The sequence below is a fragment of the Aspergillus luchuensis genome, chromosome 1, assembly GCF_016861625.1.
Source record: "Aspergillus luchuensis IFO 4308 DNA, chromosome 1, nearly complete sequence".
Lineage (NCBI taxonomy): Eukaryota > Fungi > Ascomycota > Eurotiomycetes > Eurotiales > Aspergillaceae > Aspergillus > Aspergillus luchuensis.
The window spans coordinates 699,864-716,573 of record NC_054849.1 but is presented as its reverse complement, the minus strand read 5'-3'; the positions used below and the strand labels follow the sequence as shown (position 1 = coordinate 716,573).

Sequence of the window (16,710 nt, the reverse complement as noted above, 5' to 3'; positions counted from 1 at the left end):
TCTGGTGGTGAACTAAGGTACCTGGTGGATTCGTACCTCTCCTCAGCTCTATCTTTGGTCCGGTACTTCCTTCCCGGTACTCGGTACCTTGGTTCGTTTCAAAGTCTATCCTACTATCCTATTACTCCTGACGTTGGAAGGGAGGAAGGTATCGAGGTTGACGAAAACAGCGAGGTGCTGGTCTCATGAGATAACTAGTTGTTCCATCTTCCAACCGAAAGGCGGGAAAGACTGCGGGTCTCTAATAGCGTTTGGCTCCCTTCTTTCTTTCTTTCTTTAGATCTCACACCCCTTCTCTCACTCTCAAAGTCTCAAAATTCCGTTTCCGCTTGGCTCTCTGACTCGAACCGACTGCGTTGCATACAGGTAACGTAGACTGGGTAATTATCGGCATTATTAAGCGATTAGATAAAGTAAGACCGAAAGACTCCGAGGATTTACATTGATGCAAATGCGATCACCGATGGAACGGATGCCTTCAAAGACACACACCATTTATCTCACTAACAGGGAAATCCCCAGTAGGTTGGTGGTTGACTGCGTATGACCTGCGCGGTTCCCCACATTGATCGAACCGATCATGTCCGTAATCCTGACAGAAGACCAGGGATCCCAGCTGAGAGACACTCCAGGATCTCAATTTTGGATCACGACTTACTGTATGGCTTTTCAGTCCTGCCACCGTCGTAGTAGTAACTACTAGTCTACTTAGTTACTGCTGGGGGCTTCTTTGACCCGCCACAGCCGCAGTCACGCTGACTGCCGGTGTTGACCGATCGAGCAATTGTCAACGAGTATCTTACTCGATCTTACATTATTGTTCAGCACCAATGGCATGATGCACAATAATTTACGCTGACGTCAACTACTCCAACACGGGGGTTTTCTAGAAGCATTCGATACATCTGCTTGACGAAGCATCATGTAGTTAGTGACTGTTCTGGGAGGGGGGAGAGTGGACCATCTCTAGTAGTCGGGTAACCACCTCAATTACTATGAAACATGCGGCCATGCGCCGACAGTACCGACTTGACTTAGCCTAAGTCAGGACGGAACCGACATAACTAACTAACAGACTAGTAGTTAGTTACTTTGTATTTATCGGGTGATCCGATCATGATGGAAGGCAACATCGAGCATGACCTAATTGAGAACTAGACGATCAGCAGGGGAAAATAAAGAAATTCAATCAGTGTGGGACTGGCAAAGACACTCCGAGTCTCATCCGCCACAGTATAGGATTCCTCATGGCTCAAGAGGCGGACCCGACACTCTGGCGCGGGAACTGCGCCTGTAAAACGATCCACCGCAGACCGGAAGCGGGTGGCTTGTCCCTCCAAAGCTGATTCCAGGTGGGCCGTGGATCCCGAGAGTTGGGAGGACGCTACGGAGGACTACTCAATACTCCATACAGAGAAAAGTTAATGGGATTCGCTGAAGCTTTGAGACATGTGCTGGGTCAGAGAGAGAGAATCGCGGCAAAGTAAAAATTGCCCCGCGAGCGAAACTCAAGAGTTAGGAAAAGAGATAGAAGAAAAAAAAAGAACCGAGAGAGAAAGAGGCTGGAAAGGTATGGAGCAGAGACCTGCTGATAGAGTCAACGTCATGCGCCAGTAAGCCATGCATCGATGACTAGATAGAGTCCCATGCCAGTAATAAGGATGCTCAATGCTGAGTGTCGTTGCAGGATACTGAACGAATCGGAGAATAGGTGGATTAGGTGATAGGGAGGCATAGTAGTATTGATGTATTGTCGTTGTGATCAGACTGACAAGATCACTAACGCAAGACGCGATGTGCGATATGCTGCTTAGAGGGACAGACATACTCCAGAACAGCCTCTAACATCCTCCTGCAATACCGAAGAAAGGTTATTGATGGTCGGATGAATGGGCAGATGTTACGGTTCCTTTCCTCCTGCCTGGTTCTGACACCTCTCCCAACCATCCACTGCAGCAAAAGCGATGTACCGCGGGGCAGCCCAATGCCCCGCCGGTGCGATAACAAGAGACATGGATGTATGCCACCAGTAGCAGCATTCAATCGACCTTGCATGAGGAGTTGATCTAAGCCCAGCTGTCAAAACGGAAAACTGCTTCCCGAAGGTTGTTGCCAGCTGCCCTCCTGGCTACCGTGGCTGTGTATTGGATCAGCTTGTGTGTGTAATGTTGGATCGCTCACCGTAAGTTTCTCATTGCTCCCTGCAAGGCGGACCAGGGCTGCTGCTGCTGCTGCTGCTGTTACTGCTGCTCCGTGAACGATCCCGAGCCAGCCAGGCATGATTCAAGCAAGCATCAGCGACTGCCCGCGCTTGGATTTCTGCCCAAAGCACAGCAGAGCGTTATTCTTCCTTTCCCACCCCCCCCTCCCCCTGGGGGACGGGGCAGCTGACCTATCGCAAAGGTTCTTGAAAAATTAAAGACACACGAGGACTGCAGTAAGTAGGGTAAAACCGGCCAGGATCTTTGACAGACGTTGACAAACAAAGCCTGTCTGTCCCGCATTTGGTGGCACAAGGATCGTGATGCAGTCAGTGGTGATAGTTAGTAGTTAGTTATCGGCCAACAGCTTAGGCGGTCCGTACCCAAGTTACCCAGCAGCCTGCAAGCCCCTCCTCTCTCGGCTCTTCACCGCTTCCTGCCGGAATTTTCCTCTGTTTTGTTTTGGCTGGCAGTGGTTCAATTCAGGTGGTGAAGTGGGCAGTGACCGACGCTTCCATTCCCCCTCTCCTCCCATCTCAGCTGGCACAAAGTTATTGCACCTGCAGGGCAGCGGCATCAGCGGGCACGGCACCACACACCGATGTTCCTCACTCATTAATCATCATCCTTTCTTTCCCTCTATTACTACAACTACTACTACCAACAGCACATCATAGTTGCCAATAATGACCGGGAAGTTGTCGCCAGCTCCCATGCAATTAGCCTAGTTACAAGTATATACAAGTATACTAGTGGTCAACTGTGGCTGCTAATCATCTCAGGGTCCCCCACCTCTTGATCCACCCAATAATATAGACTCGCCCGTGCTTCATTCAGCTGCGACGGGTCATGCTCACATGATGCACAGCAGCACGTATGTTATCTGCTAAGAGACTAGGCGCATCGCGATGACATTTCACCGTCCGTTTCCTGTTTTCCTCCGAAACGTCCGAATGGTTATCAAGCTGGACACGATCGTGGTCACTCGAGCTAAGACCGCTGACCACTCGGCCATCTCCTGTCCAGTATCATGGTTTTGAACCGACGCCATGCAGACACCGCCAAACCACGGGCCGTTTGGGTTGACGGCTCCTTAGCAAATCCTTGAAACCCAAAGAGGCACGTCGTCGTCTTTGCTTGTCAGGGAAATGAGGGGTAAGCTCCATCTTACTGGATGCAAGTAATGCACCCAAGTCGAAAATTTAATCCTGCGACAGCACGTTGTCGCGAAAATCCCTAAATAGCCCAATCGGGATCCCCAAGGAAGCACTCGTATTGGCTTTGAAGACCCGACCCGACTTATCTTCGTTCGCATGCTCTCTCGGGTTGCGTCTCTCCCGCGTGGTATCTAGTTAGCTAGTAGCTTGGGTAGGGTTTCTTCTTCCCTAGCTGCTCCTTCGTCCGGCTCCTCCATGAAGCCGCCCCGGCGGATAGAATTCCTACTGACTTCCTATACGTACGTATTTTTGGCCCAGAGCAACGGGGTCATCGGGTTTCAACTCGGCGGGGGGTGTTTCCGGATCCTCCCCATTGGCTTTGTGTACCAAATCTATCCCCCTCACCCCCTTTTTCACTTTCTTTGATGATCTGGTAGAGGTCAGCGGGTTCAGCTGCCTGCTACTGTCCGTCTCAAGTGTAATGACGTCGTCTGCTGCTCTGCAAATGCCTTTTGCTGAGCTGCCCGAGTTTATTGTCCGCCCTTCATCTTCTTTCCTGCTGGGCGGGCGGATGCTAATGGTCGATCGTCCGTATCAAAAGCGCCCCACTGGCCTATTCATCATGATGGTCAAAAGATCACTTGCAGCTTGCAAGCTTCCATTGTTTTTCTCCCCCTCTTCTTGACCCTCATTTGGCTCGCGTGGCTCCAGATCTCAACCGCGCTAAGTCAGGCACTATGAGATCCACAGCATGGTACTATTTACCTTATGCAGCGGTGGGTTTTTACCTGTTCCTCTCTCTTCGTTACCGAATACCACGTAATGTTACATACTTGGTACTAAGTAAGTAACTTGGGCTTGTTTTTCACCTCCGCCCGCCCTTAGCGTTACTTTTATGTGTTCATGGAGAAGGCAGGCTACTACTTACTACTTCTCGGAATTAACTAGAAGACATAACGCGATCACAGTTGGCCAATGGCATTATCAAAGGAGCAAAATGACCAGTAAGTATCTTTCTAAACCCATCCCCCCTCCTGGTCTGTTATAGTAGGATATTTGGCCATGTCACCCGGAGAGCCTAAAGAGAGCCACGCGATTTTTGGGAAACAACACCAACGGCGGCTAATACTTAGCAGAACTTAGCTGTGGATAGGTAACCTCGTAAATGGGGGATGGAGGAGAAAGACAGACGGACAGGACCTTGAAGGTGCGTCGTCGGGTGTCAGGCTCATTAGCCTCATACCATTAGGTACCAGGAACTTACTTTTCGCATTACCCGCCGTTTCAGGTCTCAATTAAGAGGTTCTCCAAGCAACACGGGGAAAATCTCGAGCACTAGCCGTTGGACTAGTAGATAGAATGACGTCAAAGGAATCCGAGAAGGGATTTTACTGGGGACCCAGAGTCTGCGACGATGTCCATCCCTCCACAGTCATCGGCAGCCCCAGGGATGCGTGGAATGATCTTAATGGGATTTGCGATTGGTATCCAAACAAAATGCAGTTCGGTATGGACACCATGATTACTTACTTACTGTACACTTCCGTCTATCCGTTGGGACCGACAGCGCAGAAAAAAAAATAAAATAAAAAAGCCTTCAAACAAGATAGATAGAGTTCGGCGGGAGCTCCAATCAAACCCCCGTGATCACCTGCTGCAATGTTGTTCGCCCTCCTCGCTTCTTTCCCTCTTCGATCCTTTCTTCACATCGGAGTTAGTTACAAGACAGGCCTGCCCTTGTTACTCATCCACACACACTCTCTCTCACTCTCGGTCTCCTCCCTCCAGAATTCCTCAGGTACTGTAAATGTCACCTACCAATCACCAGACAAAGCTAGTATGCCCTCTAAAAGATCGCATTAGAGTTCCGGGGCATTTGCTCGAGAAGCCGAGCGGTCATCACTGTGTAGTGATTTATAGCATGGCTCGATCTACTCCCTGGGGTCGTGGGTGAGGTTGGTCAAGTTGCTTGTTTGGGTACGGTATAACACGGTGGCCCTCGGATTTGGTCCATTTGCTACTTTAGGTGCCGAGCTCAAGGACAACACGCCTCTATGATGAGGGACCCTTATTACTGATTATTACAACGATCATACAACCCTCTAAGCTTGGGCTCCTTGTGTTAAGCAACTAACCATGGGGTAAGAAGTCGCAATCCGTCTCCCAGTGAGTACTAGTAGTACTAGTCGTAGTAAGTAGGCTCTCTCTCTCCTTTTTGACGGGTGATCGCTCTAAATGTCAATCGGTTTTCTCCCGATCACCCACCCCGTCTTTTGTCGGTCCACTTCCAGTCAAGCGATGGAATAATAGCGTCGTTTCTCACCGTAAGGGCTGGCTGTCGATTGCTCACCTCCCGCTTGCCGCCAGTCTTATTATCAGTCCCACTTTGGCAAATGGAGGATGATGGTATCGACTCTCTAACTGTGTATGGTCCCGTGTGCTGTGTATGTATGTACGTATGTACTATGTATGTGTGTATGTGGGCTTTGATTTTATTTCCTTCCCCCCAATTTTACGCTGTGCTTTCTTTTTTACCTGTTCCTTTTTTTTTTTGCTTGCTCCGCTCTCCCATCAACTTCTCCCAGCGATCTTCTTCCTCGTCGCTCACTAATTACCCACTTCGCCAACCCCTCTTTTTCGCCCTCTTTTCTTGTTGCTTTTCCTTTTTCTTATCTTTGTTTGGCTAATCAGTATTATGCCCACTGCTCCGATTTTCCGCTCCTCCATATCAGATCACCAAACCCTCAAACCTGTCTTACTTACTGTACACTCTTCGATTTCTTGGCTCGACTTGCCGATGTGTATTCCTCCCTGATCTTGCACGATTCACCGCTTCTTACCATTAAGCAGCCCCCAAACAAGGCACCCCCGTTTTTATTGTTAGCTAATCGTCTATTGTAGTCCAACTGACTGCTGAAGTACAACCTTCCCTATATTTGATGTTGTTCTGTTTCCTGATTTGTAATACCACAGTAGCTTGTGCTGTTGGATGTTGTCATGATTAGCGTAGTTCTTTGTTTGTCCAACATCAACTACCAACAACAACTACCGAGTGTGGACCTCAGTTCGTAGCACTTTTGATGCATACATTTTTTTTTCCCTTTTGATATTTTTTTTGTAATTTTGTGGGCGATCCCCTTTTTTACCTGATCCGTCAACTGATCAAGCATGAGGGTGGGAACCGGCTGGCTCTTCCAGAATTCCGCTCCTGTGGATCAGGCCGAAGGGAGGGAGGGAGGCAGAGCGAAAGAAAGAAAAGACATTTACTTTGTGGAGGGACAGCAGCTTACCTAGTGTAATTACAGCCGCACATACACTCTTACTCACTTACACTCACTCACTCGCCATTCAATTTAGCCATGATAGGTAATCCCCTTTATTGAGACTTGAGAGGGGAGGGGGGAGGCGGGCTGGTCACTGTGATTGAAAGTGGGCTGGAGGTGCTGTTAGATCTATCATCTCACTAAGTCACACTAAAACCAGACTTCTGGAAAGCCGATCATCATTGCCTTACGGGCCAATTTAGCGCGCTCCTAGCTACTCAACTACTCACCTCTGACTGTTCCCCGGAGCCCGGGGCTCAGGTCCATGGGTCCTACCGGTCAATCTGCGGCGGCGGCTCTGGAATGGGGCAATTTGCGGTTTCTCGCTGTGTCTCTCCTTTTGCCTTTTTCTCTCCCTTTTTGCTTCCTTTCTACTTTGACTTTTTTTTTTTTTTCTCTATTTATTATTATTATTATTATTATTTTTCGTCCCCATTTTTCTTGATTTCATTTCCATCCTGGAGTATTTTTTGATCTTTCCTTTTTCGTTATTTTATCATCTATTTTTTGTTCCCCAATATTTCCCTTTTGCTTACTTTAGTTTAATCGTCTTCCCCTTTGAGTGTTTAGTGTGGTCTGACAGTAGGTCTAGTTGATGGATACATTTCCAGCTCCGATCTCAATCTGATTTTTCCCCTTATGACATTATTTCTGTTTGATTCGATAATGATGATGCTGATAATTATTCCTGGCTAATATTTGCAATCGGGAAAATCCACGGGCTGATTTATTTTTTTCTCTGTGCTGTAAGGAATCAAAGGGCCATACCGCTCTTACATGGGTAACCGGGCGGTTTCCTTCTGGTTCCCTTTCTGCCCGGACACGGCTGGGACGTTACTGGCGAAGAGAAAGACAGAGAGACAGTAATACTTACTCAAGTTGTAACCCAAGGTGGGAGTGAACATGATGTATGCCCCGTAAGTACGTAGTACCTTGAATGGATAGAGAGAGTATTGTTTCGCTTCTGCTATTGGCTCCACCCCTTTCTCGGATTCCGGTTCTGCTCTGCTGCTTTCGCTTTTTCCTGCTACTTTTTCCCTTTCCGCCCACCTCAAGTCTCTTGTGGTGCCCCATTATTTTGTCTTGTTGCCTTGACGGCCGTGTCAGATGGTTCCGATCCATCTCTCGTTCCTTCCCCTCCGCGTAGTCCACCCGCATCATACCTTAAAAAAATAAAAAAATTCAAAAAATCGAAAAATTGGATTTTTTATTTCCCCTTCCCTCGAGAAAATAAAATAATAACAATAAAAATATTAATCATGCTAATAATCAAAGTGGATCCCCTTATTCCTCAGCTGTTTGCTGTCGACTGCATCCTGCATCCTTTTGTACAGCTGTAACCGAAATAGGCTTGCTCCATTGTCCCATACTTACTATCTTGAACCGTTGACGTTTTAGTCTTTTCGCCTGATCACATATCTAGGTAATCCACTGGAAATACTTCATTTAATTCCCTGCCCGTCCAGATTTCTCCTTTTATGTGACCTTCCCTCTCTCTCCGCCATCTTTCTTAAATACAATCCACTTGCCTCCGTGGACTGCAGCGCTTTCTGTCTCTTCTCCTCTCCATCTGTTGCACTCCGCTACTATATCTGCTACCTTAGTACTACTTACCCATTAGCCCTACTCTCCTACCACCTCCACCCGCCAACCCATCATCAATATTACCCTTACACACACCCTCAATTGAACGACGACGGACCAGCCTTTCTACTTCTACTCCCCTTCTGCTTCCAACTTCCTCCCCCTGTGATTTTCTTTTATCACCGTTGGGGTTCCTCACCACTCAAAGTTTGCGTCATTGGATTCCCTTGCAGTTACACAGTCTAGCCGTTTCTCGGGAACAGAAGCACGGAAAATAAAATCCAAAAAAGATTTAAAAAGGATTTGCAGCATCGATTGACGACAGGGGGGGTAGAAATGTTGAACCCCCTTTAACAAACCGAGTCCTCTTGTCTTCAGTTCAGCGATCTTATCATCATAACATTCCCTCCCTTCGGTTACAGCGGAGATTCCAGCCGAAGACACATTCCCCGAAATCATTGGCCATTGGCCTCGCATATTGTCTTGCTCTATATTATTATTGCAAGAGACGCAGGCCGATATCGCCCTCCGTGCTTGATCTCGAAGACTTCACGCGGACAACAAACACAACAACAATCTTCAATTCCTCTTTCCTTCTGTTGAGAGAGTGAACCAAGTGGGTGACCGCTCAACCAACATCATGTTCAAACGACCGTCATGTTTACAAGGCCGGCGGCATGGTGAGGGCAACGGTGATTGGACCGCCTTCCCTGTCCGCCAGCTCTTTGTGCTAGGTACGTTTTTTTTTCTACTGGACTGATTGTTGTGACAATTCCTTTGCGCCCAATTCCCAACCGTGATCGTGCATCTGGCAAATAGGAATTTGTTTGTCCCTCGGCCTATTACTTTGTTTTGTTGTCAATTGCTTGTTATTCTGTTTTATTGTTTTTCTCTATTTTAGCTTTCTGTTTGGGTACCTGATTCCTGCGCATGCACGCACCCCTCTTTCATCTACTACTACCTCTTATTGCATGTTCCTTCCCCCCACGCAATATCATACTAGTACTATTGGCCCCGCGATCCAATGGAGACTGACAGTGATACCAGCACTATGCCGCATCTGCGAACCAATCGCGTTTATGTCCATATTCCCCTATGTTTACCAGATGGTCGAATCTTTCCACGTAACAGATAACGACCGCAAGATCGCCCTGTATGCTGGAATGATTACATCGGCCTTCACCTTTGCAGAGTTCTCCGCAGGCATGTTCTGGGGTCGGATGAGTGACAAGATTGGCAGAAAGCCTGTCCTCGTCATGGGCTTGATTGGAACTGCCATTAGTATGGTTGTTTTCGGGTTCGCTCCCAACTTGCCAACTGCCATGATCGCCCGGGCACTGGGTGGCCTGCTGAACGGCAACATTGGCGTGCTTCAAACCACCGTCGCAGAGATCGTCACTGTCAAAGAGCACCAACCCCGGGCCTATTCCATCATGCCGTTCGTCTGGTGCCTTGGGTCGATCATCGGGCCCGCTATGGGTGGTGCGTTGGCACAACCATGCGACAATTATCCCGGATTATTCCAACGTGACACCATCTTCGATCGCTTTCCGTTTCTGCTGCCCAACCTGGTCTGCGTTGTCGTCTTAGTGTCCGGCATCGTTGTTGGCCTATTGTTCCTGGAGGAGACCCATCCGGAGAAGAAGCACCGCCGCGATCCCGGCCTGGCGTTGGGCAATTGGCTCGTTGCGAAAGTCTGGGGTTCTCCCGAATCCCTCCCGGAGCCCACGGACGCCAAAGCGGAATTGACCGGAGAGGGAGAGTACTACGACTACGAGGATGTCCCTCCGCCAGAATACAGAAGCACGGAAAGTTCGCCTCGTCTGGGTCCGATGAAGGAATCGGACAACCTGTCTGCGGATGACGACATTGAGGGGCAGATGAAGGGCGAGCCGTGCGCAACTCCCAAGGCTTTCACCAAACAAGTCATCTTCAACATCATTGCCTATGGCATTCTTGCATAGTAAGTCCCCTCTCGTTCCCCACTTCTCTTTTCCCCGCCATTCTTCAGACGCTGACTTTTGCACAACAGCCACAGTGTCTCCTTCGACCAACTCATGCCCGTCTTCTTGAGCACCCCCAAGTCGGACGACGATGTCGTGCTTCCCTTCAAATTTACCGGTGGTCTGGGACTGGCTACGAGTAAAATCGGCTTCATGTTGGCGGTTCAAGGCGTCTATTCCATGATCGCGCAGCTGTGGCTGTTCCCATTCGTTGTTCGTCACTTTGGAACACTGAGAGTTTTCCGTTTTGTGTTGCTCGTTTGGCCGCCTCTCTACCTCATGGTCCCTTACCTTATCCTCCTGCCCGAACAGCTCCAGACTGCCGCGGCCTACGTCGCTTTGATCAGCAAAATCACGCTGCATGTCATCGCATTCCCTGCTACTGCTATTCTTCTCGCCAACGCTGCCCCGTCCTCTAAAGTCCTCGGTTCCATCAACGGTGCGGCCGCCTCGACAGCTAGCTTGAGCCGCGCTTTCGGCCCAACAGTTACTGGCTTGCTTCATTCTAAGGGTCTCGAAAGTGGATACTCCGTGCTAGCCTGGTGGGCTTGTGGAATAGTGTGCATCCTTGGCGCCATCGAGAGCTTTTGGATGGAGGAATCGGAGCGAGACCAGGACGTGGAGAAGAAACCCGAATGCGATGGCCCAACTTCAAACCGTGACTCGTTGCGGGGTTCCTTCACTGCAGGTAAGGAAGACGGCTCTCCCGAGGAAGTGCGGAGATTGCTGTCTTCGGCGCGCACCAGCATCGATGACCTGGACGTTCCCAACGTGGACTTAATGCAAGCCAACCTGAACGTCACTTCCGAGCCCGAGCCTGACAAGTCGAAGCTCAGCCAATAGACCTGTCCGACTCCTGTTTCATTATCGCGAGAGGCACTGTCGCTTCTACTCGCATCATTGTCCTCTTTTACACTACTCTTGCTTGGAGGCTTATTTCCTTTGCTCAAATTCGCATTGCCTTGCCTTTGCTACTTTTGCACTTGTTTGATTTTTGGCTCATATTGGGTGGTATAGCCTGACTCTTTTTTGTTTTTGTTTATTCTTTGACTTTACTTTATCCCCCGTTATTTCCTTTGCTCTCCATTATTTGTGTTTTAGATCATGATTTCCAATATTGGGCGATGGCGCAGTGTATAGACTGGGTGCATATGTGACAAAAGCATGAGGGCTGGCAATTCTGTCTTTGATTTTGGGGTTACCGCGGGGATTCATTGGGCACGCATATGATTTCATGCATCTGGGAGGCTCGTTGTCATTATTGCTACATTTAACCGCACTATTTGCAGAGAAGAAAGAAGAAGAATTCATTGCTGGGGGCAAGGTAGAGAGCAGCAGCATCTCTCCTTAGCCCTGTCGAATTAAAAAGACATAACACAGAGTTTCTTGAACCGTACTTGGTAGTGTTCGCCATCAATATTATTTAGTAGATACTGGCAATATCCTCCATAGTGATATTGACCTTCATGCTGGTACTATTCGTTGTACCTTGCCCCTCCGCTCGGTCGTCGGGGTCTGAGTGAGTTTTCCTCGAGGCTCTGACTGAGTAATGCAACCTTCCCCTCTTCCGACTAGCCACGCCTTGCAGCTATGCCACCTGTAGTAGTGCTGTCGCGTCCTCTGGTAGTGCGGGGGTGCAGCTGAGATCAACGAGGGGAGGGGGGCTGGTGTTGGAAGGGTACCTAGCCACCGTCCTTCCAACTAAACTGACTCTAAGCGGTCATTATAAGAGCTCGTGTAGGAGGAATATGATCTAGGATTCGACTCTGAGTCTAGCGCTGTGCGCTACCGCATTACTTCGAGTTCCGTAAGCTGCGATCTTCTGGATTGACAGGAAGTGGAAGAGAGGTACCTATGAACCGTAGTGCTTCTCCATAGTGAACTAAGTAGCTACTTAGCTAAGTAACGTTACTTGTTTAGTTATTAGGACTGACAGGCCGCGGTTCGGATGACAAATTTCATCTGTGCCATGGCCCCAGCTTATCAGTAGCCAATCATAACACATTGTCGTTGGGCGGTGTCACGTGGAACAAGTCCAGTGGTATCGGTATTGTCACCAATTCGGCTTCGGACAACTTCGCTTCAGCATCAACGGTGAACCTGGGACCTGGACTTGGTTTCCCTCAGTGCAATTCTTGTCATTCTCTATATCGATTACTTGGCATCAATTGCTGCATCTACAGTACTGGTTTACGATTGTTTTGCTTCCCCAGCTGACACTCTTTGACTGACATACGTACGCCTCTCACTACTGATACTAGTGCCGGCTGGCGGCACTAACCACGATACTAAATGTTCCTACCTAGGTACCGGACCCAAAGGTGCCCTTCAAACAACTCCACCAATTTTTGCCCTATCTTGACTTTTGATGCTTGCTTTTTCTCTTCCTCACTCATCAGTCGTCCATAATCCAGTCCGTCCTTTCACTCCCCCCGTCTAGCCTATCCGCGTCTTCCTGCTGCGACCGGTCCCCTCCGTCATGCGCAGCGACTGTGCCCTCCCGTCCAGATAATATCGCCTTTCTGTCCTGTCGGATCGCGGCACTAACGAAAAGTCCGAGCATCGGGACAGCACTGGCGAGTCAGCCCTCCGTCGAATCGCTGTCCCCGGATATCGAATCGGATACCCCGGTCTTCGAAGAACAAAGGCGCAAAAGCAGAACATATTAGCGCATGGGGGTTGTCTTATCATGAATGCTGATTCGGTTCTGGGTCTCCGGTACACCATCTCCGCATCTCGCTTGTCCGATTCCAAATTCTCCCCTCCGAGACATGGTCGCATGTCTACTCGACTCTTCTGCGTACCCTTTCCGTCATGCTGAATCCTGATTCTCCTCCTTCGCCGACCTCCATAGGGAGGAAACGTCCGCATCCGCCTACCGAGCCTGCCTCCGTCCCGCCAGAGCCGTCGGCGCAATCTCACCAGCAACAACAGTCAGCCACTGACGGCCCTGCGACTCAGTCCGCCTCCGCCGTCGCCGCCCCCTCGACCTCCAATTCATCCTCGTTCCGAAATGTCTCCGCCTGTAATCGTTGTCGTCTACGGAAGAACCGATGCGATCAGAGGCTGCCGCGATGTCAGTCCTGCGAGAAGGCTGGCGTCCGATGTGTCGGATATGACCCGATAACGAAACGCGAAATCCCTCGCAGTTATGTCTACTTTCTTGAGGCCCGTGTGGCGTATCTGGAGAAGGTATTGATAGACCATCAGATATCCTACAAAGACCCTGTCGCATTCGATGAGGAGGAAGCCGTGAAAATCGAAACTGGGATTGATACTGCGCCAGCCCCGGCAGTTGGCTCAGAAGGCTCGGTTCCAGCGGCCGGTGATGGGGCCAGCGGCTCGGATAATAACGAAAAGTGGGTGAAAAAGGAGAAGGATGGACTCGTGCTGAGAAGAGAAAAGAGCGATCCCACTGGTCAGACTTCGGAGAACAACAACCAGGACTCGCAAAAGGAAGACAATTGGCGCATACATAATCTGGTTTCGAACATAGGCATGGTGTCTGTGCAGGGAACATCTGATCCCCGATATCTGGGCTCTACCTCTGGTATTTCGTTCGCTCGCGTGGTTTTTGCCGCCGTCAAGAGTTCCGTGCCAGGGAATGTTGCAGAGCGCGGGCCAATGCGCCCGAATGAACGTTTGCCGCATAGTGCTACGGGAACAGGTGGAAGTAGCATGCGTGATTCCTTCTTTGGATTACAGACCAGGTCTATGATGAAATGTGCTGCATTCCCGGATCGAGAATTGGCTGAGAGGCTGTCCAATCTCTATTTCGAGCATGCGAATCCACAAATGCCCATTCTGCACCGGGCTGATTTCATGGAGATGCTTGATCGTACATACTCGCTAGATGAAAAGAACCGCTCCCCTCGCAGTCTTTACATTCTCAATATTGTATTTGCCATTGGTGCTGGAATTATATTCGAGGACAAGCCATCCTCTGATGAGAAAGAAGATGGCCGCGACCACTCTCCTTCAGCTTCATCCAAGCGACCCCGGCTTTCAAGCCATCAGCACCAGCCGGAAGAGTATCATGCCTCTGCAATCATCCATCTGGAGTCTTTCCTGGGTAACACTGCATCCGGGGATGGGTCTGGAGCTCTGGAGGAACTACAGGCGGTGCTTCTCCTCGCTAGTTTTGCCCTTCTGCGACCTGTGGCGCCTGGTCTCTGGTACATTGTTGGTGTGGCAATGCGGCTGGCAGTCGATCTTGGCTTGCACTACGAAGATGGAACCGACATTGACACTCTCGGGGAGGAATCAATAAACCGCACAGCCGGGAAGAGTGCAGAGAAGTCTAAAGCGCGAATCGACCACCGCGAGCTTGGACGCCGGGAATGGGTACGCGACCTGCGCCGCCGGTTGTGGTGGTGCGTTTACAGCTTCGATCGTTTAGTCAGTTGCTGCGTCGGCCGTCCGTTTGGGATCAGCGATCAAGCCATCAGTACTGAGTTTCCATCTCTGCTAGAAGACAAATACATCACTAAGTCGGGAATTGTGACTCCTCCCGAGGGTGCTCCGAGTTATAAGCACTCCGCGCATCATTACTTCAAACTGCGTCTGTTGCAGTCCGAAATCCAAGATGTGCTGCAGCATCAGCAAGCCCGGTTCGTTCGACAGAGAGCCCCATCTGTGGGTAGACGACATATTCGCCCCGACATCTCCTCCCCTTTCCTTCAAGGCTTCGATTCATTCCGTTCGTGGCGTAGAGACGTCCACCGGCGGCTTGTGGAGTGGCAGCAAAGTGCACCCACGCGTCGCGATACTGGAGTCAGATTTCCTATCGAGTTCCTCGAGTTGAACTACTGGCAAGCGGTGATTATGCTTTATCAGCAAAGTCTGACTGTACCGGCTGAATTGGCGGATGAGATGATGCCGGCCGAGGATGTGTCAAGCCCGTCCTTCTCTAACGTGGATGAGGCAGAAGATGAAGATGATATCTACTATAAGGTAGCAGAGGCTGGACAAAAAGTGATCCGTATATATCGTCAGATGCACCGGGTTCGGTTGGTCAATTACACGTATTTGGCTACTCACCACATCTTCATGGCGGGTAGGTTATTTAGCTGACTTGGCTGTAGCGTATCGTGACTGACTTCTTTCAGGCATTTCCTTCTTGTACGCGATCTGGCACTCTCCGTTGGTGCGCAGCCGTCTGGTACGACCTCTATTAGCGATCTGCTGCTTTGATATCATTCTAACCATATGCAGACCCTCGACGAAGTGGACTTCACCGTCCTTGCAGCCACATCCGTACTTGGAGATCTCATGCACAAGTGCCCGCCTGCAGAGGCCTGCCGTGATGCCTTTGAACGTATGAGCAAAGCTACGGTTCAGATGTGCTTGTCCACCACCGGATTCGGCTCCCAAGTAGATCTAACCCAGGCACCGACCCGGAGCACACAACGACCGACAAATGCGCCACACCCAGACCAGAGCAGACCGTATGGGAGGTATGCGCAGGACCCCCGACAACGTGTGCCGGCCCGACGGCAGGGCCAGGGCCAGGGCCAACCGCGGCCATCGCGACCAATGCCACGGTTCGACATGAACCTCGGAGACCTCTTCAACGACAACACGGCCGTCCCAGAACGCCCCAACAGTGGACCTAGACTGCCAGGACCCTATCCCGTCCGACCAGACTTCCCCGAAGCCTCTACCCCTACACCCACCTTCCCTCCCGATCGGACGATGCGGCCACATCCTCCGCGAACCCCATCAATGGAATATTATCCTCCCTATGAGACCACCGTATCTCCACAGCCCCAACTGCACCAGTCGTACTACTACGGTAACTCCCCCCAACAGAGCGCGTCGCCAAACAGCGTCAACGCGAACCCACCCGCCACCCACTACCATACCCCTGAGAACGAGCATCCACCTTCCGGTTTGAGCCTAGATTTTCTCGACTTCGACCCCACAGCCGCTGAAGGCAGCCACATGGCTGGCGGGTCGGACGGACAGGGCGAATATGAATTCCAGGCGATGCCGTCATTGGGACATGGCGTGGGCCACAGCGTCGGGATTGACCTGGGCTTCGGCATGGCGATGGATTTCCAACATGATTGGAGCGAAAACGCCAATTACGACATTTTAGAAGGTTACTTTTTCGGTGGGGCAGGCAACGGACCATCTGGAGAAACTCAGTAGATTTTCGTTTTACGCCATGTGGTGGAAGACATGATGATGATGGTTGTTTTATACCTTTCTTACTATACTTTCATGTCTATAGTACATTTCCCCTGAGTGATGGTGTGAGAAGAGAAGAGGGACTGGATGATGGACGACTTATGAAAAAACTTAACTTTGCGTACTATTTGTACATGGTTAGTTACGGTATATTATTGATATCATATCATATATTGAGTCATAGTAGTAGTATTATAATTACTAGTTAGGGTCTATAATGTGTTTTCTCTCAGAGCTCTTCATCCGTATT

General features: G+C 49.9%; 2 protein-coding genes across 2 annotated transcripts; both read left to right on the top strand.

Moving 5' to 3' along the window:
- Nucleotides 1-8,905: 8,905 nt before the first annotated feature.
- AKAW2_10251A (MFS transporter) lies at nucleotides 8,906-11,111 on the top strand (the record flags this gene model as incomplete). The annotated part of the gene is made up of 3 exons (XM_041685113.1): nucleotides 8,906-8,999; nucleotides 9,313-10,228; nucleotides 10,298-11,111. The coding sequence occupies 3 exons, from the start codon at nucleotides 8,906-8,908 to the stop codon at nucleotides 11,109-11,111; spliced, it is 1,824 nt and encodes a 607-aa protein (XP_041536971.1).
- Nucleotides 11,112-13,082: 1,971 nt separating this feature from the next.
- PPR1 (transcription factor) lies at nucleotides 13,083-16,421 on the top strand (the record flags this gene model as incomplete). Its single annotated transcript, XM_041685102.1, has 3 exons — nucleotides 13,083-15,324; nucleotides 15,377-15,429; nucleotides 15,483-16,421. The coding sequence occupies 3 exons, from the start codon at nucleotides 13,083-13,085 to the stop codon at nucleotides 16,419-16,421; spliced, it is 3,234 nt and encodes a 1,077-aa protein (XP_041536970.1).
- Nucleotides 16,422-16,710: the final 289 nt, after the last annotated feature.